We start from the raw sequence: 21,863 nt of genomic DNA on the forward strand, positions 1-21,863 counted from the left end.
ACAGATTTCGTCTCGAAAATCAAAAATTTCAAACTCCAGCCTTCAGATATCATGGTGAGCTTTGACGTGGTGGCTCTCTTTACAAACGTACCAATTCAAGAGGTTCTTGACATTTTAAAAAACAAAATTTCAAAAAAGATGTTTTCCATGCTATCACATTGCATTCACTCCGGCTACTTTCAATATGAGAAGAAAATCTACAAACAAAGGATTGGCAATGGGAAGCCCCCTGTCTCCTATATTAGCTAACATCTTTTTTGAAGATTTCGGACAAAAGACAATCTCCTCAGCTACTCTTAAACCAAAAATTTGGCTAAGATTTGTAGATGACATATTTCTTATCTGGGACCATGGCACCGATAACCTTCGGTCTTTTTTAAATCATTTAAACAACTTCCACCAAGATATCAAATTAACAATGGAGGTTGAAGAAAATGGATCTCTTCCCTTCCTGGACGTAAGACTTACTAAGTCATCTGATTCTATTAAAATATCAATCTTTAGAAAATCTACACACACAGATCGATATCTGCATGCATCCTCACATCACTATCCTGCACAGAAAGTGGGTATCATCTCAACCCTAGCACATCGTGCTAGATCTATACTGTCAGATGATTAAGATCTAAAAAACGAACTACAACATCTACAAAGAACCTTCACAAGTAATGGCTACTCGTCGAAAACTATTAATAAGCATCTATACCACTGCAATCAAAACAACTCAGAAACACAAGACAATCCAAAAAGTTATATCTCCTTACAATATATATCAGCTCACTCTCCACGAAACTAAGAAGAATTTTAAGAAAGTTCAACATAAAAACCTGTTTCTCTACTCTTCCTAACCTAAGATCGATTTTAAGCAAATACAAACAAGCTCACAACCATCTACAATTCCCAGGAGTGTACAAAATCACGTGTGACTGCGGGAAGCAATACTATGGCCAAACTGAAAAATTCATCCTCCTACGTCAAGAAGAACATCAGAGAGACATTGCCTACAAAAGAACTAGAGCAAGTGCCCTGCCAAGCCATGTACTGTTTTCAGTAAACACAAATGATGAAGGCTGTCAACATGAGATAAACTGGACAACAACCTCAAACCTTCATATATGCCATGACGAGGTGGAGCGACGCATAGTCGAGTCTAAGGAAATTGTTATGGACCCTCATCACATAAATAATAACCTCAGCTATAATCTACCAGATTCTTTGAGCTCTGCTATCCGATATTGGCACGCGCATGAAATCAGACGCACACAGCTACTTAAATAGAACTTCAACACGGACTGTAGCTACAGTTCAAAGCTAACTAATTTTATAACAGTCGTTTTATAGTGATACGATGTTTCTTATAGTGTTTACTTGCTTTCTATGTTCCAACGCCTGAAGAAGTCAGACAATCCGATGAAACATGTTGCATTTTGAATAAATTTAATTGTTATTCTAGTCTCGGTTATAGTCAGTATATATAAATATGAACATATCCCAGTACCGAGTTAATACTACAAATTGCTATATATATATATATATATATATATATATATATAAAAACAAGCATTCAACCTGTGTGATTATTAGCATATAAAATCATCACACCAACTATAAAATGTTTTTTTATTTCAGAAATTCTTTTTGTATTTCTATGAACAAACTATAATTAAAATGCAATATATGTGCATTTATAATAATTTACATAACAACCGGCATACCTCTCCTAGTCATATTTCCAGGGACTGTTTCAGTTGGATCAGCTTGAATTAATTGATTACCTTCTTTTTTAATAATCATCATTAATTCTCTACAAAGATGGAAAAAATATGAAAGTTTCTATTAATGAATAAGATGTGACTGTTTATAAGATATTTTGTTTAAATGAAAGAAAAAAAAAACATTTCATTATATTTAGATTCAATTCTTGCATAATAGGTCTTATTAATAATGGCAAAACTGAAAACACTGATTATAAATTATATGTTCTTGGAATATATCATGTAAGAATTCCCTCCTCCACTTCTAAGTATATATTATCAGATATTATTTCTTTGAGGCTATCTGGTATGAGATTGAGGCCGGCAGAACAAAATATACAGTTCAGTGCTGCTATAGACCAGGTGATGGAAAAGATGATGGAGATAGTATGCATCAGCAAATAGACTCAATGAATTGAAGACAGGTAATTATTATGGGGATTTCAACTATGGTAACATTGATTGGAGAGAGAGGAGGGGATACACAGGAGGAAGGAAATGGATTTTATGCAGTTACTAAGGAATAATTACTAGAGACAGCATGTAATGGAATATACTAGGGGTTCGAGAGTGCTCGATTTAGTAACTGCATCTGAGAATTTGTCTATAACAAATATGACATGTTGCCACCAATTGGTGAGAATGATCGTATGGTCTTGACCTGGGAGGTGGCTAAATGTGTGGAATTTTCAGTTAAGACAGGATATATGTTGAATTATTGGGTTGGTAAGTATGGCAAGCTTAGGAGATTGCTTGGTTCAGTGCTATGGCATGTAAAACTGCAACAGCTGGAGTTGTAAAAGAGTGTTTAAGTTTGATAGGGCATGGGAAGTGATAAAGGAGTGTTTGAGGGAGGTAATAGCTGACTGCATACCGAGAGCCAGGAGAGTAAATCAAGTGGGAGTTAAATGAATGAATAACACCACTACGCTAGAGATGCAATAAAAGGAACAATTGTGGAGGGAATTTAAGGAGAAAGATGACCTACAGGCACACAAACAGTACAAGGCACAGGCCAGAAGGATAGCTAGTGTGGTAAGAAAAGCAAAACCAGATTATGAAAGGAAGTTAGTAAGGCAGGCTAAAGAGAATCCCAAACAACTCTTTTAATATACTACAAGTCAAAGAAAAATGTATGTGGCAGAATGATTTTAAGGAATGAATGCCGATGGGTGAAGGTAACTGAATCAGTCAAAATAGTAGAATTACTACGTGAAAACTTTGCAAGAGTATATCATTCAGATGGTGATAATGCAGGAATGAGGGAACCGATGGCTTATATAGGAAATGAGGTGAATGAAATGGAGGTGAATAGCATATTAGAGAACCCTAATGTGAATACATCTGTGGGATTGGATGGTATACCATCCAATGTGAAGTGGCAGAGGAATTGTCAGTGGCCTTGACCATATTGTTTAATCTAAGTCTCAGCTCTGGGTTAGTCCCAAGGGGATGGGAAGAGAGGAAAATAGTTTGGCTGCATAATGGATGCTCCAAGAGACTGCTGTAGCAAATTACTGAACTGATTAGCATATCAGGAGTCGTTGTCAAAGCATTGGAGAGGCTAGTCAAGAGCAAAATACAGGAATGGATAAATGGAAATGGGATACTGTATGGGGGACCAGCATGGTTTTGTGAAGGGTAGATCATGGCTCAATAACTTGCTTACGTTTTATAATACAGTGATGGCTGAATTGGTAAGGGTAATGGATTTACAGTGATACTGCTGGACTTTGCATAGGCTTTTGATAGGATACCACATGGAATCCTAATCAGTAAACTGCAGCACATGGGGATGGATATAGGGTTGGTGAGATGGATAGGAGGGTGGTTGATGGTGGTTTATTCAGGAGTAGAGTCCAAAAGAAAGCCTGTGACTAGTGGTGTGCTGCAGCGCTCTGTTCAAGTCTAGTGTTAATAACACTTTATTTATTCATTTCATATGTGTTTCAATTCTGTTCACACTCTTTTTTTTTTTTTTTTTTTGCAGTATTGTGAATCTAGTCACATGATGATAACATGAGTCATGATCAGTATACAGAAACACTAATCATATTATTATTGCACAGGCACCTCCATGAAGTCCAAAGACTTATCGTGGGAGACCCAAACTATTCACGCAATTTATCATACCTCTCCTTGAACCCATTGACGGTCAAAGCACTCACAAATGACTGTCGGTGGGGTTCAAGGAAAGGTATGATAGATTGTACTCATTATACTCAACATTTATATACTCATTCACAACTCTCTAAGCATAAAATCTAGACCTCACACCCCAACTAACCCCATTCAACTTCTAGGGAATGATCCCTTGTTCTAGCTCATCTAGCCAAGTGCTGAAACATTTCCCCTGCATCAATCCTGTAAAAACCCTTTAAGCAACTTAAATGTTTCTATCATATCCCCTCTTTTTCTCTTATCAACCAACTTATGCAATTTACATATCTTCATTCTATTCTCATAGGGAACATTTCACAGAACACTCACCATCTTGGTCACTCACCTGTGAATCTTCTCCAACACTTCCACATCCCCAAGAAACTCAGGAGAAGAAATAACAATGCCCTTATCTCTATTTTTTAATGTGCCCTTCAATAGTCAAGTTATCTTATGGTTACCTTAGCAATAGGGCCTCTAAACTTTAACTTTAACTCTCTTTCCGCCACCATCCCTAAATCTCTGGATTCCTCGATTTCATGGAGCACAGTGCCATCAATGTGATTAACAGCTTGTAATTTGTTTATTCAAAATCTATAACTTCACATTTCTCCATACTGAACTGACACCCATTACCTTTTGCCCATACTGACAGCCTATTTAAATCGTCCTGCAAGCTTTCCACATCACCTTTATGAATTATTATTATTCTACCTAATTTCACATCCTCAGCAAACAACTGAATATTTACTTTCAAGTTATTTTCTATATCATTTATGCACAAATTAAACAGCAACGGTTCCAGCACTGAACCTTGTGGCACACCACTAGTCAGTCACTTGCTTTTGCCTAGATATACCACTATTTGATATCTGTCCAGCAGCTATCTTCTTATCCACTTAACTAGTGTCATATCCATCATCATTTGTTCTAATTTGCATAACAGAGTTCCATGTGGTATTCTGTCAAATATCTTTGCAAAATACAGCACAATCATCATGTAGCTATTTCCTTTATCCAACTCTGCCGTTCCTCTATTATAAAAAGAGAGTAGATACTAAGGCATGACTGACCCTTCACAAAGCCGTGTTGCCCCTCATACAGTATCATATTTTTATCAACCCATTCTTGAATTCTTCTTATGACCAATTTTTCCAGTACTTTTTGTCACCAAGCCTGAGATAATGATTGGTCAATAATTTGCTACTGCAGTCTTAGAATCTCTCTTATGAAAGGGAATTATTTCCTGTTTCCATTCTCTTGAAACTCTACTAGAGCTGAGACTTAAATTAAAAGCCTAGTAAGAAGCATTGCAAGTTCTCTCGCACATTCTTGTAAAACCTGAGCTGATATCCCATCTAATCTCACAGCTGTATTTACACTGAGATGCTGCAATACCCTAAGAACTTCCAATTCATCCACCTCTGCTCCCACATTAGTATATGTTACATATATTAAAGCAGTAACCTCACTAGGATGATATACTTTTGAAAAGTTGTCGTACAATAACACGACTAATATATCTGCTTCTGTCATTCCCTGACCATCATCACTCATGAAGGTTAATCTTCCATAACAATTCTTCCTCTTACTTGCCGCATAACAAAAGCACTCTTTGGGATTTCTTGCTTGGCTAGATTCTTCTCATAATCTGATTTTGTCTTCCTGTCATGCTAGTCTCCTTTCTTACCTGTGCCTTGTACTGTTCATGAGTTTGCTGGTCACCTTTCTCTTTATATACCCTCTGCAGCTAATGCTTAATGATATTACTCATCCATCTAACTCCCATCTAATTAACCCTTACCTTAGGTATGCAATTTAATATTGCTTCCTCAACATGACCCATAACTATCTACCTCCTATGCACTATTAACATCCTTACTCTGCAGTGTTTTATGCCATGGCACAAATTTAAGCTTCTTCCTAAGCTTGTCATAATCACCTGCCTTATAGTTCCACATATACCCCTTCTTAAAGGATATACCTCATGTTGTACAATCTCCCAAGTCAAGACTGCATGGTCACTTTCACCATGTGGTCACCTCTTTTATGGACAGCTCTTCTGATCCTATGACCAGTCCACACACCCCTAGTCCCCCGACTCCATCACATGTTGTCTCAAGTAATTATCTCTCAATAGGTGTATAAATTTTATTTCCTTCCTGCCATGTGACCTTTCTATCTTCTAGTCTATATCTCAATAGTTGAAGTTCCCCATAATTATCTCTCAACCTGTACTCATTTGGTGATGCATGTGACCAAATCATTTGTGGAGCTCCCTGGTCTATAACAACCACCAACTGTATATTTTGTCTTATTGGCCTTAATCTCACACCAGACTGCTTCAAATGAATAACCACCCTCCTGCCTATCTCTTATTCTTTTTGGCTCAAACTCATCCGCTACCATCAGTAGTGTCTCTCCACCCATCTTATCTTCTCTATGTTCTCTGAAAATACTAAACCCTTCACATTCTACCCCTATAACTATATAATCTACTGTCAGCCAAGTCTCACTAACGTGTATCACTTTTGATGAGGTTGCACTAACAATGCCTGAAACTCCTCTTCCTTCTTGTTCCTGATACTTCTCGCATTAGTATATAGAAACTGCAGCATCCCTGCCCACCTTTACTTCCTGAATTGACCACTCTATTCAATATTTTTGCTTCAGAGACTAGATTCTGCACTTGGTCATTCTCGCACTCGCTCACCTTCTGGGTGTCTTCACACAAATTCATTTATTTCCAACCTAATTGCTTAAGTTTTCCTGAATTTGCATTTCAGCATGCTCAGTGAACAAAGCTATCTCTAGACATCTAACACCAAAACCATTTAGATGCAGTCCATCAACACTGTCCTTCTTTCCATCAAATACAGACCATATTATATAGACTATGTATAAACTACATATAGACTTGTTAGCCAGCAACGTCCTTCTACTCAGAAGGACGTTGCAGATCATAGCGTGGCAGGAAACTTATAGTCTTCACTTTCTTGCTCTTCAGTTTTGCTTCTTCTAACAACTCCTTTATATTCTCCCTCATCCTCCCTTACTTCTCGCTTCTCAAATTATTTGTGCCAACTAAGACAATCATTTGCTTCGACTTACTTTTTATCATTAAAGCTTAGTGAATTGTATGCTCACCTATGCACCTTCAAGGCTCAAGTACTTTCAGTAAATCACAGAATTCAGTTTCTGATGATACTTCAGCATTTTTAAATAATGATGTATATATATTTAACCCTTCAACAGGTATTCTAGAAATAAACCAGTAGTCTACTTCAAAATAAATAAATATAAGAGTTAGTTTAAATCTGCTAAGTTTTTTTTTTATTTTAATTACTTAACTTCTATGAAACTGTTTGCAGATGATTAAAATAACTGGTATTCAATGAAAAAAGCTTGATGGGTTTTTGACTATATATAAGGTCATATAATTTGGGTTAATGGCTGCAGCATTCTCACATACCATCTATCTAGTAAATAGTCCAAGGAAACTTGTCCACCAAAGTGGTATATGAATTAAAATACTTGAAGAGACAGACAGATAGAGAAATTCATTAAAAGAAAAAAATACAGAGGTGAAAACTGTGCTGAACTACTGGTGTATTGCATAGAATATTCCTTTGGCAGTTTACGTTCTAGGATACTCGCTTTCTTAAAGAGAAGCAAAGAAAATGAAATCATTGTGTATATACAGGTATCCCTTGCTTAACGCGGGATTTGATTAACGTGCCGAAATCAATTGCAGCAATCCCTTGATATACAAGGCAAGAATTTTGATTAACATGCCTTTAACCCTGCGGAGCTCGCAGCTTATCTGACAGATGCATGCAAAATGTTTAATATAAATATTCTTACACAATTCAGTGTATAGCTTGGAGGACATGAGTAGCTGTGCATTCATCATGTTATGAGTGATATTCCGCACTGTTTTTTTGCTGTCAGTTTGGTTTAACACATGTTATGTAAAGGTTTGTGATATTTGACAGTAAATTGTACGTGAAAGATACTGCGACCTCTGATGTCAGTATAGTATGGTTTAGTTTTTTTTTTTTTATTCTTTGTTCAATAATTTCTAGATTGTACCTGAAGATAAATAAACTATCATGTATTACTGAAATAGAAAGCCAAAGGCTTATTTATCATACATGTCCTTTAGGAGATGTGCTTTACATTATGGAAAATACTAAGGAAAGTGATCTGGAGCTTAGTCCACCTTTACTACGAGTTGTCCATAAGGTTGTTTATGCTTGCATCTGCCGTAACTTTTAGTTTCTATATATTCTGCACGAAACTCTTGTAGTTTTTATATTCAGCTATGAAATACTGTTGGATTCAATATCCGCTTAATTTGTACCATCATGTATTATATTTGCAGTGTTTTTTTTTTGTTTATGTTTTAATGCTTGTTTGCCGAGGTCTGGAGAGTCATTTTGCTTGTTATCGTAGAATTTATGCTGATAAGAAAAAAAATTAAAACTGTTCAAATGCCTCTTGATAACTTCTTTTGATAAAAAAAATTGCAGCAACTAATGTAGGTACAAGTATTTATTAAACATTTACTTTGCATTCATTTTTTATCTTTCCTAAAAGAGTACCATATAAAACGAATTATTAATAATTCGTTTTATATGGTACTCTTTTAATCAATCAGTAATCGATCATGGATGAATTGTAATTTTTACCATTGATTATTAGATTTGATTAACGTGATTTTGATATACGCGGTAACATCGAGGGATTAATTAACCACGTTAATCGAGGGATACCTGTAATAAATACTAGATGTTATATACTGTATTATGCAATATTTATATAGAATGCATGCTTTCAAAAAAACAAAAATAACTTCTGCTTTTGCTTACCTTGCACTTGACCATTCAGTACTGGACACAATTTTTTCCAATATTTTCACTGTGTCCACAGCAATAAGGAGTGATTCTGTTATTTTTCTATCAAAAGATATGTTTTGAAATTAAGATATACAAATAAAACTGATTGGAATTAAAATATTAATTCAAAATCAATACAATGAATGAATGAGAGAGACTTCATTCTTCTCACTTGTCATGTCATATAATTATACATGCTACTAGTGGATGAGCATTCGTATTATACAAGCATCTCTATGGAGTCAGAAGACTCCTTGCAGGAGATCCATTATCCATGAAATACCTATCATACCTTTCCTTCAACTCATTCACTGATGAATTACTCACAGCTACCTTTGGCAACCCATTCACCACCCCTCCAAGTAAAACATCTAGTTCTAACAACCTTGCTAACCATACTCTTATACGATTTTCACAGGTGACTCCTTTTCTCTTCCTTTAAGCCAGGTGCTGAAAAAAAGTCTTCAGTGCCAATCTTATATGCTTCTATCATGTTTCCTTTTTTTTTTTTTTTCACTTATCAGCTAATTTTTGAAGCCCACAGACTGACAATCTATTCTCACAAGGAGCATTCCTTACACAACCATAATCTTTGTCAACTGCCTCTGGATTCTCTCTACCACTTCTTCATATCCATAGAATCCAGGCGTCCAGATCTGTATGCAATAGTCCAGACGTGGCCTTATATAGGGGAACCATACCCCCCCTTTCAACCTCCCTCGTTGCTTATTAATGTGTTCTTTTAATAACAACATAATCTGATGTGTTGTTTTGGTTATCTTCACAATAAGGCCTTTAAAATTCAACTCCCTGTCAACACTCACCCCGGTCTCTGGTCTCATCACTTTCTTGCAGTTCAGTTTCGTCAGTATAGCACACAACTTGTAATCTCTTTATAAAGTGAATCGCCTTACACTCGGCCACATTAAACTGGCAATCACATACCTTTTCCCATACTGGAAAGTCTAAGACTTTCTGCAGGATCTCTACATCATCATTTATTATTATTGCTCTTCCCAGTTTAGCATAATCAACAAACAACTGAATATTTCCGGTTGAATCGTTTAATATATCATGGATATACAAATTAAACAACACAGGACCAAATATTGAGTCCTTTAGTACACCACTGGTCACTTGTCCTCTCCTGGACTCAAGTCCTCCTTAAACCACTGTTTGATATCTGTCTGTCAGCCACACACTCATCCAAATCACCAGATTTATATCCATCCTCATTTCCTCCAATTTTGCAACAGAGCTCTATGTGGATCTTATCAAATACTTTTTCTAAGTCTAGCAATATCACTGTGTAGCCATTTCCCTTATCCAACTCTATTGTCGTGTGATTATAAAAAGTACACAAATTACTAAGGCAAGACATGCCCTTCACAAAATCATGTTTTCCATTATAGAGTATCCTAGTACTATCCACCCAGACATGCATTCTGTCTTTCACCAATTTCTCCAATACATTAGCTACCACTCCTGAGATGCTGACTGACTTATAATCTGCTGCTACTTTCTTGAAGCCACCTTTATTTTTATTTAAAGTACCTCCGTAGTGCAATTGGAAGAACGAAGGTACATTGCGCCCTTCGATTGGAATAGGCCTAAGTTCGATTCTTGTCGCGACGGGAGGAATCTTTATCTGGACGATTTCAATCAAAGGTGAGTTAGTCGATCTCATACCGAGGTAGCAGGGTTTTTTCTCCCGGAAACTTGGGTTTTTCATCCCGCATACAGACAAATTGGCCTTTCAGAACACACGCAATTTACAGAACAAAAAATACTAGTTGTGGTGGGCGGTAGATGGCGTTGATGGAGATGATTCGTAGTAGAGGTTCGGTGTAGTGGTTGAGACAGTTGTAAGTATCCTCCTGCGATGAGTCTTTGGACTCCTTGGAGGTATCAGGAATAATAATAATAATAATTATGCAATGGAACTATTTTGTCCTTTTCCCACTCCACTGGCACATTTCCAGAATTAAACAGCATGGTCGGAGGAACTGATAATTCTCTTGCATATTCTCATAATACACAGGCTGATGTGTCATTTAATTAAATTTCTGTGTTTGCAGTGAGGTCATTTAAACCAAAATGGATAAAAATAAAGTGAAAATAACTATCAAAAGAGTTGCAAAATATCTTCATTTCAAGATTCCCACACTGCTCAACAATATCAGTGCACTGATATTTCACCAAGTTCACTAATTTAAAATTAGAAACCATATGTGAATCAAATAACATAGAAGAGGGATGGGAAAATCCAAAACAAATCCTGACAAAAGCAGTAGAACCAAGCTTAGGAATAAAGAGTAAATGGAATATAAAAAGAGTACTATGAAACTAAAACAAAGAAATAGAAAAGCTAACTTTATTATCTTTTCTATTTCTATGAGGGTGGGGGGGGTGGAAAGTTCTGATAAACAGCTAGAACAAAAATGATTTAGTACGCCCACCATTTGTAGATCTCTGCTTGGCGTTTTGCTAAGAATAGTCGATTCACGCCGAAGGGGAGAAAGAAATGAAGGATGCACAAATTGGTCGCCAACATGCAAAATCATGTGCTTTCTTGTCTGTCGCTGTACTAGTAGTAGCTTGATTTTTGTTGTTGCTTTTTTTTTCATTATTTTTTATTATTAATTTGTATGATGGATTCAGTACAGTCAACAAGTTCTGTTGTTAAACGTTTCGGTAGCTCTTGCAAAAGAATATTGAATAATGTGCTGACATTCTGTGAAAAAGAATCGTTAAAAGGCAGTCTTCTTGTTCTCCTTTCTCAAGTCATAAAAAGTGCAAGTGCAATTGCAGGCTTATCGGGGTTGACTGTTAAAAGAATTCATAGGGAATCAAAAGGTGAAGGTAAGCCAAAATTTAAATCTCCTAAAAAAAAGTGCCAGAGAAAGAAAACCATCGAAACCATAGTTTTGAATGATTTTGATGTAGACGTTATAAGAACTATTCACGAATTTTACGTGGTCGAGAAAAGAGCGCCAACTGTTCTGAAATTGATTCCTGTGCTTAAAAGAAAAAATTAATTTTCCTTGGAAAAGAGAAACTTTAAGGAAAATACTTCATGAAATCGGATTTTGTTTTACAAAGTCCCAGAATAAAAGAAAACTTATCATGGAGCGAAGTGACATTGTTTTATCTAGAATACAGTATTTGAGAGCAATACAACGTTTCAGGGAGGAGAAAAGACTGATTGTGTATCTAGATGAAACTTGGATTGATAGTAATTTAACTTATGGAAAACGTTGGCAGTCTAAAGAAGAATGTGGAGGGCTACAAACCGGAAATGCCTCGTGCTTCATAATAATTTTCTCTGCGGGTTGAGAAATGGTTTTTTTACCGAATTCAAATTTACTATACAAAGCCAATTCAACTACTGGAGATTATCATGGGCAAATGAATTCTACGATCTTCAAAAAGTGGGCAGAAGAAAAACTGATTCCAAACCTTCCTAAAAATGCTATGTTATAATTGATAATGCTTCATATCACTCTATTCGATTAAACAAAGTTCTAAATTGGTCAAATAAGAAGCAAGTTCTTATGGATTGGCTCTCTGCAAATAACATTTCTCATTCCCCACATATGTGAAAAATTGAATTGTTAATTTGGTCAAAAGAAACTTGCCCACAACTAAACTAATTAAATTCGACACGATGCTCAAAGAGCATGGATTTCTAGCTTCGAGGCTAGCACCATATCATTGTGATATTAATGCTATTGAGTATGTTTGGGCAGAAGTGAAAAGTTTCATTCGCCATTGCAATGTAACTGGAGATATTGACATGTCGAAACTTTTTAAGCTTTCAGAACATGCGATTGAACGTATTACAGTTCAAAACTGGGGAAAATATTGCTCTCGTGTCACCTCATTGGAAAATATGTATTGAATAGAGACGAAATTATTGAATTATGCGAACCTTTGGTGATCAGTTTAAGTGAAAGTGATGGCGATTTGGACACCGATTCAGATGACTATGAAGATTAAAAGGATTTGATAATGGTATTTTTTTCCAACTTTTTTTTGCATGGGTTTGTTAAAAGAGTCACAACAAGTCATAAATAATCGGGTTAGGACATTAAAGTGTCTCAGTTCTATCAACTGTAAGTTTAGAATATCTAAGTTCATTTGAAAAAAATTTCTGTTTATCTGTATAATTATTTTTATTTTATAGAAAACTTTCTTAAAAATAATTTCGTCAAATTTTTGTTTTATGCTATACCTTTTTTTAATTTTGTTAATACTCTACGTACATTTTTCCAACTGTTATACAAGCAAAATAGTTACACTTTAAAAACTACAATGTTAGTAAAAGAAAAGCTAAATTTTCCGACCTGCAATAATAAACAAACTCATTCCAGAAGACGGATTGGTTACCCTATTATTGGAATGGATTCTCCTTTTTGGGATATGCGCAGAAGTGTTGAAAGTCTCTAATCTGTGGGCGAACTATATTAAAGCAACTGATATAACCAAAAGAAAGAACATATTAAAATCCTTTGACCCCAATGTTTCTTCAAATTGTAATAATTTGTTCTTTTTCTTTTAGGATATATAAGAAGCCATAAAGTTAATTAATTTTTGTTCTAGATGTTTATCAGAACTTCCCAGCCTTGCCCCTCATATTTTAAGAAAGATTTATCAGAAATGGCTAAATTCCCAGAGAGTAGAAGCAAATTCAATATTGAAAGTTTTTTCACTTGGTTATATTATAAATTAAAGAGGGCAAATAATTATATTCTTGGTTTCATCCTTTATTGAAGTGTAAGCAAACAAAGTTTGCAAGTGAAGGAACTTGACTGGGCTACTCGTATGTAGAGGCTAATGACTTCACATCAATAGTCTTAGTATCCCATATCCAAGTAACCCAGTTGTGAAGTAAGTTCGTGTGTTTTGAAACCAGGAATAAAATTTCTGATTGGAATTAAAATATTAATTAAAAATCAATCCAATAAATCAATGAGAGAAACTTTATTTTTCTCGCTTGTCATGTCACATAATTAAAACTAGGATGAAACCAGGAATATAATTTCTTAACATCTTTAATTTATAGTATAACCAACAGAAAAAACTTTCAGCATGTATCTCTAACCCAGAGTATTTTAGTAATAAGGTCTGACAGCTTTTGACTACTTGTATATGGAAATATGACTTCTGCATTACTTCAACCTTGGTATCACTTCTGGGTCTGGCTCCCACTGATAGGTTTGGGTAGTGACCCTTCACATAATGCATTAGCATTACACGTCTGTAAGGATGTAAGGATATGTGCATTGCATTATGAGATATTAAGGCAATTGATGTGAAGTCATTAGCCTCTATACAAGTAACCCAATCATCAAGTGACTTCATGTGCAAACTTTGCTTACACTTAGATAAAGGATGAAATCAAGAATATAATTTCTTGGCATCTTTAATTTATAGAATAAAAATAGATTACAAAAGAAAAAGTGCAATTGTAAAATGAAAAGTAAGGAAAAAAACTGCAAGAGAGAGAGCGATAAAACTGAAACAATTTTGTAGCAAAACTAGAAAAGGATATATCTAAGCCAAAAAAAAAAACATGAATAAAGAAATAAAAAGTAAAATACAAATATTACATTTAGAAAGGCAACTTATTTTCAAAATGTCTCTGGACTGATGATAATAAAGTAAAGTTTTATACAACAAAGAATGATCTAACAGAAAATATTATGATATCATAACTAAAAATAAATAAAATAAGATGAAAAATAGGAAAACACCAAGAGAAGAAAAATATAAACATAGAACTGTACAAAAATTCATTTGAAAAATTTAATGAAAGACTTCTGAATATCTTTTAACATGGCCTGGATTTCTGGGAAAACTCCAGAATCTAGGAAAAAAGCAGTTTTTTTTTCCTCAATGTATAAAAAAAGGAAATAAAGATAACTGCAATGACTATAGGAAAATTAGTCTACTAAATGCAGAGTACAAAATATGTGCAGGAATATTAAAAGAGAAACTAAACAGTACTGTAGAGAGCAAACTACTAGAAGAACAGAATGAGTCAGAAAATTGAATTCCAAGCATAATTCTGAAAATGCTGATCTTACATAGACTCAATTTTCACTCCATCCATCTATTCACTGGACATCTTCAGATGCTATGTGGTAACTCAGTGATGTACCATACTTGTCATCATCAGGGAGTCCTGTTGTATGCTTTTCTGGAGGCTTCCACTCTAAAGATCAGTCACTCCAGACACACCATCCATCTCAAAGAGGAAGGGTCAATCCCTTTCCCTTTGTCCAGGAAATTACCTTCTATTACTTTTTTGAGAATTCCTTCTTCCAAAGGATTTCAACTTTATTCTGTCAATATCCTTAAGGAGCTTAAAGTTCACCAACCCTTTCTAACACCAACACATTTGGATGCCTTTTAGTATATGATATCCTCAACAGCCTTCTGAAAACTACATATCAAAAGCAGCTATCCTTTTCCTAACAGACTTCCTTAGGCCTTATGGATGTTTTTACATCCATAAGTTGCTGTTATTGATGTTAATGAGATCACTAACAACAGAGTCTATATCCAGAAATTCTCAACAAAAAAAAAAAAAAAAAAAAAACAGCTATTCTAGAATCCTGAATTTTATTCCTGTGGAGATAGATCCATCCTTCCAAATTTTAGACAAGTCTCTGACTGTTGTTTTAGCCATTCCTAATCTTCTTCTGAACAGCAATTCTTTACATGCTTCATTAAGGTACATGTGTTTAACAGGAGGATACTGGGAAACATATGTACTCCTTTGTCTTGAGCTGAAGTCCTCTGTTGTTACTGATCTCATTAACTTTGTCAAGGATTAGTCTTAATTCTTCCCTATCATTACAAATGAGTACTGTATCATCACCATACCTCAGATTATTGATCAATCTACCACCTATCCTAATTCTTGTCTTAAGCTCGTCCAATGCTACAAGCACGATGTCCTCAGAATAGATACTATACAGGTGAGGAGAAAATTACTCCCTCTCGTCAGTGGGAGGCAGACCCACTGACGAGACCTCGATAAGGGCCGAAACCGGTCTGGGTAGTGGCCTTTCCCTTAATGCATAGCAGTATACATGTGCGAAAGGAGAAGTGCTTTGCATTATGGAAGATACTGAGACAAGGAGTGATGAGATCTTGGTCCACCTTTGCTCGGAGTTGCACCACCTTACCTCAGTCCTGAAGATATTTTCAGGTGCAAACTTTGTTTGCTTATACTTGGATAAAGGATCAAACTAAATTTATTACTGTATCTTCTTGCTCACTATACAAGTTAGCTATCAACCTGATATTGTGTTGAGGAAAACCTATTATTTTCATTACCACCCAAAGTTTCACATGCTGAACAGTCAGAAGCTTCAGAGTAGTCGATGAAACACATTACCAAAGAGTATCTAAATTCTTTATACTTTTTTGATGATCTTTCTGAGACAAAGGATCTGACACCCTTATCTTTCCTAAAATATGCTTGTTCCTCAGACATCTCTGCCTCAACTTTGGACTCATTCCTATTGAGAATGATCTTTAATAAAATCTTGCTTGCATGAGAGATTAAACTAATAGTTCTACAGTTCTAGAAATCCTTCACATCTCCCTTCCTGTGTAGTTATATGAAAAAAACTTCTTCCAGTCTCTGGGCCATGCATCCTGTCTCTCATACCCTTGTAATCTAATTATGAAACACTCTTATCCCTCCATTCCCTGTGGCCTTAACTCTACTAGGATTCCTTCTGCACCTAGGGCCTTAGTGTTGTTAAGTTGTTAACCACTTTTTCAACCTCATGCCTAAGGGGGGTTCCAAATCAAAATTTTCCTGGTGAGAGGGCTCCTCCAAATTTTCCTTATCCTCTCTGCTGTATGGTTCCTCAGAGTATTCTTTCCGTATATTGTTGATTTGTAGTTATTTTGTTAGTACTGCTCCATTCCTGTCTTTGATGACATTCAATCTGGGGTTAAACATGTGCCTAAGGTTACAAATTAAGCAAAACATTCTTTTATAATTGTGCCTCCTCATATTTATTAGCATAAAAATTTCCATTGTCTTGAATGATGGCTCCTCTGACTGCTCCACATAATCTCTTATATTCTGCAGTCCTTGTGTCACTTTATTTCTCCAACCGTCTTCTTTCGATTAGATCCTGTGTTGAATCTGATATCTATTTGGGCTTAAATAATTCTTGGCTGTATCCTGTATTATAATCTTGACTCCTTCCCAGAGCATTTCAAGTGAGTTCTCACTAGTCTACAAAAGATCATCCAACTAAGTTGATGTTTCTTCTGTGAACCCACTAGGGATAACTCTGACTTCCAGTCTGGAGAGATGGGCCTGACTTGGAAGATTTTGGAGTCTGAGTCTTACTTTGGCTCTTACTACTTGATGGTTTGTATCGCAGTCTAACAGGACACAAATACTTGCCTAGGCCCCAAACACAGCTCTGTTTATTCTGTGCAGCAAGCAATGCAACATGAGATGTACTATAGGCACAACCTTATTAGCATTTTGGAGTGAAGTCACTGAAAGAAAAAAAAAAAAGTGGTAGGTTGCAGGAACCCTTTCAACATACCTGGGAGGTTTTAGTCCCAATTCATCCCACAATGGACAGGTGGGTTAAGTCTTCAGAATACCAGGTGAGGCAAATACCTAAGAGTGAAGGCAGACTCCCACTGCATACAACAAAATGAAATAGCAAAATACGAAAAATCCACCCCCAGCCCTTGAATACTCTAACAGCATTGGAGGGAAGGAGCAAGAAGAAAAGAAAGAAAGAATGGTAGGGAACAATCTACAGATAATATATCGCCCTTGACATTTCCAAAGCTTTCGATTGTGTGGCATCAAGGCCTATTAAACAAACTGCCATCCTCTGTAATTGGATATCGAGCTTTTTCTCTGGGTGTTCTCTGCAAGTCATGGTATATTTTTTCCTCTCTTCGAGCTTCACCAACAATGGTGGAGTTCTTCAAGGCTCTATCCTATCACCGACTCTCTTTTTCCTACACATAAATGACCTACTTACAATAAACATTAATCCCATCCTAAGCTTTGCAGCCGATAGTATTCTCCATTTATCCTACTCATTTGACAAACCATGCAGTACTCTGACATCCCAAACTACAAGATCGTCTAAAACCAATGCCCTAAACATTGATTTTCAGACTATTCTTCAATGAGGCCAGGACAACCTTGTCATGTTCAATGCCACCAAAACACAGTCTTGTCTTTTCTTTCCCAAAAGAGATCCCACTGCACCTATCCTTACTTTCAGTAATACACAAATCTATTTGGGCTTAAATAATCACTAGACAAGATTATATTTCTTTGCTTCGACTAACATTTACCTCTGGCCTTTCCTGGCATAAACACATCACATCAATAACCTCCTCAGCATCGAAGAAATTAGGCATTTTCTTTTGTTCAAAAAGATATTTTAATCCAACCAACTCCTCACTATATTCAAATCCCAAATCCATCCATTTATAGAACATTACTCACATGTTTGGGGTGATGCACCTAAAAATCCTTGATCCATCCAGAGGTGTGCAATTAAGCTCACAGTTGATCTTTCTCTTACAGACTTACTCCACTCCAACTTCTATCTCGAAGACAGAGTGTTTCAGCACTGTGTCTATTCTACAGATTCTTCCATAGTCACTGCTCCAGTGAATTGACACTCAAAGATAAGGTGCCATAACTCAAAGATAAGGTGGTTAGCCCAATCCATCCCAGATTATCTTATATCTGTAAATGCATGTGTTCATGGAGCCAGTTTGCCTGTTCTGGGGGACAAAAAACCCGAGTTTCCACATGAAAACACCCTAGCTCTGTATGAGACTGGCTAACTTACCTTTATTCGAAATAGACCAGATAAAGGTTCCCCACATCATGGACAGAAATTGAACTCAGGTCTTTCTGACCAAAGGGCTTCATCTATAGAGCTACAGAGGCTATTCAAAATATTAACCAAATGAAATATACCAAACCAGCTATCACAATCTATTAAAAAAATATAACAGGAAATAAAACAGCAGTCACAGAACAAATGTCAGAATGGAAAGACATTATTATTATTACCCAAGACTCCATGGAATCAAAGACTCATCTATGAGCTCCTTTTATCAAACACACAGCTCATCATACTGTGCTTTAAACACATTCAAATTCTCTGCAGACACCACGCTCTCAGGCAAGGCATTCCAATCATTCGCAACTCTGCATGAAAAAACCTGCTACTCACTCTCCTACTCACACCCTCCTTATACAGCTTCCAGGGATAACCTCTGGTTCTCCCCTGATCTCCCACTATTTTCTGTAGAACCTCTCCAGCATTGATCCTATAACAACCCCTTAATAACTCCTGTCCACCAGACTCTGCAAGTTGCATCTTCTCAATCTTTCCTCATACTCGACATTAGAGGTTAGAAACTACCTTAGTCGCTTCTGGACCCTTCTCCAATATCTCTTCATCCTTCTGAAAACCAGGTGACCAAATCTGGGCACAACAGTTCACGTGGCCTAATCAAAGCCTTATACAATGGAACAAGAATCTCCCTACTTCTACAAGTCAGTGTCCTCCGCATCATTCCCAGAAGCCTTTGTGTTGTCTTCACAATTTTGGCTATGTGCCCTTTAAATTTCAGATCCTTATCCACTATCACCCCCAGAGCTCTTATTTCCTCCACCTCCAACAATATATCCTCACCAAGCATAAATTCTGCATCCCATTTTTGTATTCCAAATTTTAATACCTTACATTTTGCAACATAGAGCTCACATCCCCATTCCCAATTACTCAATTTATTCAAGTCTCCTTGTAAGGCCACAACATCTTCTCTACTCTTCATGGTTAGTCCTAACTTTGCATCATCTGCAAACAACTGAATATCTCCATCCAAATCTTCACCAATATTATTAATACACAAGTTAAACAGCAATAGCCCTAAAACAGACCCCTGAGGCACACCACTAGTAACTTTCCTTTTCCTAGATATCGCTCCTCCATACACAACTTGTTGATACCTATCAGATAGCCAGTCTCCAATCCAATGCACCAATCTAATATCCAACCCCATCCACCCAGTTTGGCTATCAAGTTATCATGTGGTAATCTATCAAAAGCCTTTGCAAAATCTAAGTATATATTACTGTGTATCCTTCTCCTCTGTCCACGAAAGCAGTCACCTTATTATAATAAGTAGATTACTAAAACATGACCTCCCTTTAGCAAATCCATACCTTGATTACCTTGATGGACCTGTGGTTTCAGTCAGGATTTCTCCATGACTGCAGGTCGTAAAGAGTCCAGCTATTCCTGTCTTGGACCTTTCTTCTCCATTTTCTTCCAACTTTCTTAATCATTGGGTCTTCCCACCTTAAGATTGGTCGTCCAGGTTTCCTTTTGGTATCTCTCGGATACCAGTTTGTAACTCTGACTGTCCATCTGTTGTCTCTCATTCTGGTGAGATGTCCTGCCCATCTTCTTTTGCTGTTGTAAATTGTTTTTATTATATCTGTGAGTCCAGACTTCTTCCTGATTTCAGTGTGTCTTACATGGTCTATTTTGCTTATATTACATATTCTTCTTTCTATTGCACGTTGAGTTGTTATTAAGCTTTGTTCTTCTTCTTTGAAAGTTGTGTTCCATGTTTCACTGCCATAAGTTAATGGTGGTAAGATGTGACTATTGAAAAGATGGGCTCTTATGTCTATATCTATGTTTTGGTTGGTGATTGTTGATTTTATTTTGTTGAAGGCTATCCAAGCAGCTCTTTTTCTCCTTGCTATTTCATTTGATATATCATTATTCATTTTTATGGACAGGCCGAGGTAGATGTATTCTTCAACTTTTTCAATGATGTGAGATTCTAGAGTGATTGTATGATCTTTACAGTATTTGTTTTTCATCCATCTTGTTTTGTCAGGGTGTATTTCCGATCCAATTTTTTGGCAGTTTTGGCTTATGTTATTCAGCATTGATTCTAAGAGTTTGGGTGAGTGAGATATTAATACCACATCATCGGTGAATAATAGGATATTTAATATTTCACCATCAATGTTTATTCCATCTTTCATGTCAATTTTTCGGATGATGCTGTCCAATAAAGATAATACCACTGTTGTCAACGCAATTCTGGATCCTAGTTCTCACAAGATTCTCCAACATCAAGAGGAATATGGCAAGGATGTACCTTATCACTTCTACTTTTTTAATATACATATATATATATATATATATATAAAATCATAACAATCTGGAAACAGCTTAACCCATTTGGTATACAAATAAAGATAGATAAATTCTATTCTTGAGAGACACTTGTAACATTAAGAATTATAAACACATTAACACAAGAATATTTTAATGTTTGCCAAATATTTCAGTCTGAAACTAACAGACTATCCTCAGTGGCTTGACAGGAACAGTTTTTACAAGGTGGAATACAAACAATTGATCATTCAAAAGTAGAACGAGCTGTGTGATGTTACATTGCTAAGCATTAAAGAGAGGTAAATTTCATCACAGTGATGAATAAATTCCTATCCTATCCCTCTCGTCCATCCTATGACTGGCGTATTAATGCAGCCAGTTTGACACTCCTCTGCTGCATTGCCGACTGTAATCATGAACAGCATGTATTCATGATTACAGTCATGAACACATGCTGATGTTCATGGGGCCGGTTTGTCTGTTTGTGGGATGAAAAATCCCAGATAAACTGGGGGGAAAAATCCTGCTGTCCACGTCCAAGACCGGCTAACTTGGCTATGGCTGAGAAAGATCCTTAAGCTCCTCATGTCGTCGACAGGAATCGAACTTAGGACACTCCTTCCCCAGGAATATGGTTGCGAAGCGCATAGCCACTAGGCTAACCGTGCGGACATGAATAAATTATAGGTATTAATTCAGTTTCATATAACAATCTTAATTTATAAATTTAATTAAAGATAACATTAGACTAATGTAAAAATTAAAGGACACGATTAAAAAAAAAATTTTTTTTTTGTGTGTTATCCAGATTCAACTTTCCC

The 21,863-nt window shown here is 36.2% G+C and overlaps 1 protein-coding gene across 2 annotated transcripts in view; it reads right to left on the reverse strand.

Moving 5' to 3' along the window:
- eIF2Bbeta (eukaryotic translation initiation factor 2B subunit beta) overlaps positions 1-21,863 on the reverse strand; it is a 280,714-nt gene that overhangs the window by 253,488 nt on the left and 5,363 nt on the right. Inside the window, exons 1-3 of one of the 2 annotated variants that reach the window (XM_090396841.1) lie at positions 13,159-13,290; positions 8,786-8,872; positions 1,716-1,804 (exon numbers count right to left, since the gene is read on the reverse strand). In XM_090396841.1, the coding sequence (XP_090252967.1) occupies positions 1,716-1,797 (82 nt within the window). In that variant the 5' untranslated portion in view covers positions 1,798-1,804; positions 8,786-8,872; positions 13,159-13,290. Of the gene's footprint in view, positions 1-1,715; positions 1,805-8,785; positions 8,873-13,158; positions 13,291-21,863 lie in introns of those variants that run through there. The other variant, XM_090396840.1, reaches the window with a different exon arrangement.

This window comes from Typopeltis vanoorti, chromosome 8, assembly GCF_054136105.1.
Source record: "Typopeltis vanoorti isolate ZY-2024b chromosome 8, IOZ_Tvanoo_1.0, whole genome shotgun sequence".
NCBI lineage: Eukaryota > Metazoa > Arthropoda > Arachnida > Uropygi > Thelyphonidae > Typopeltis > Typopeltis vanoorti.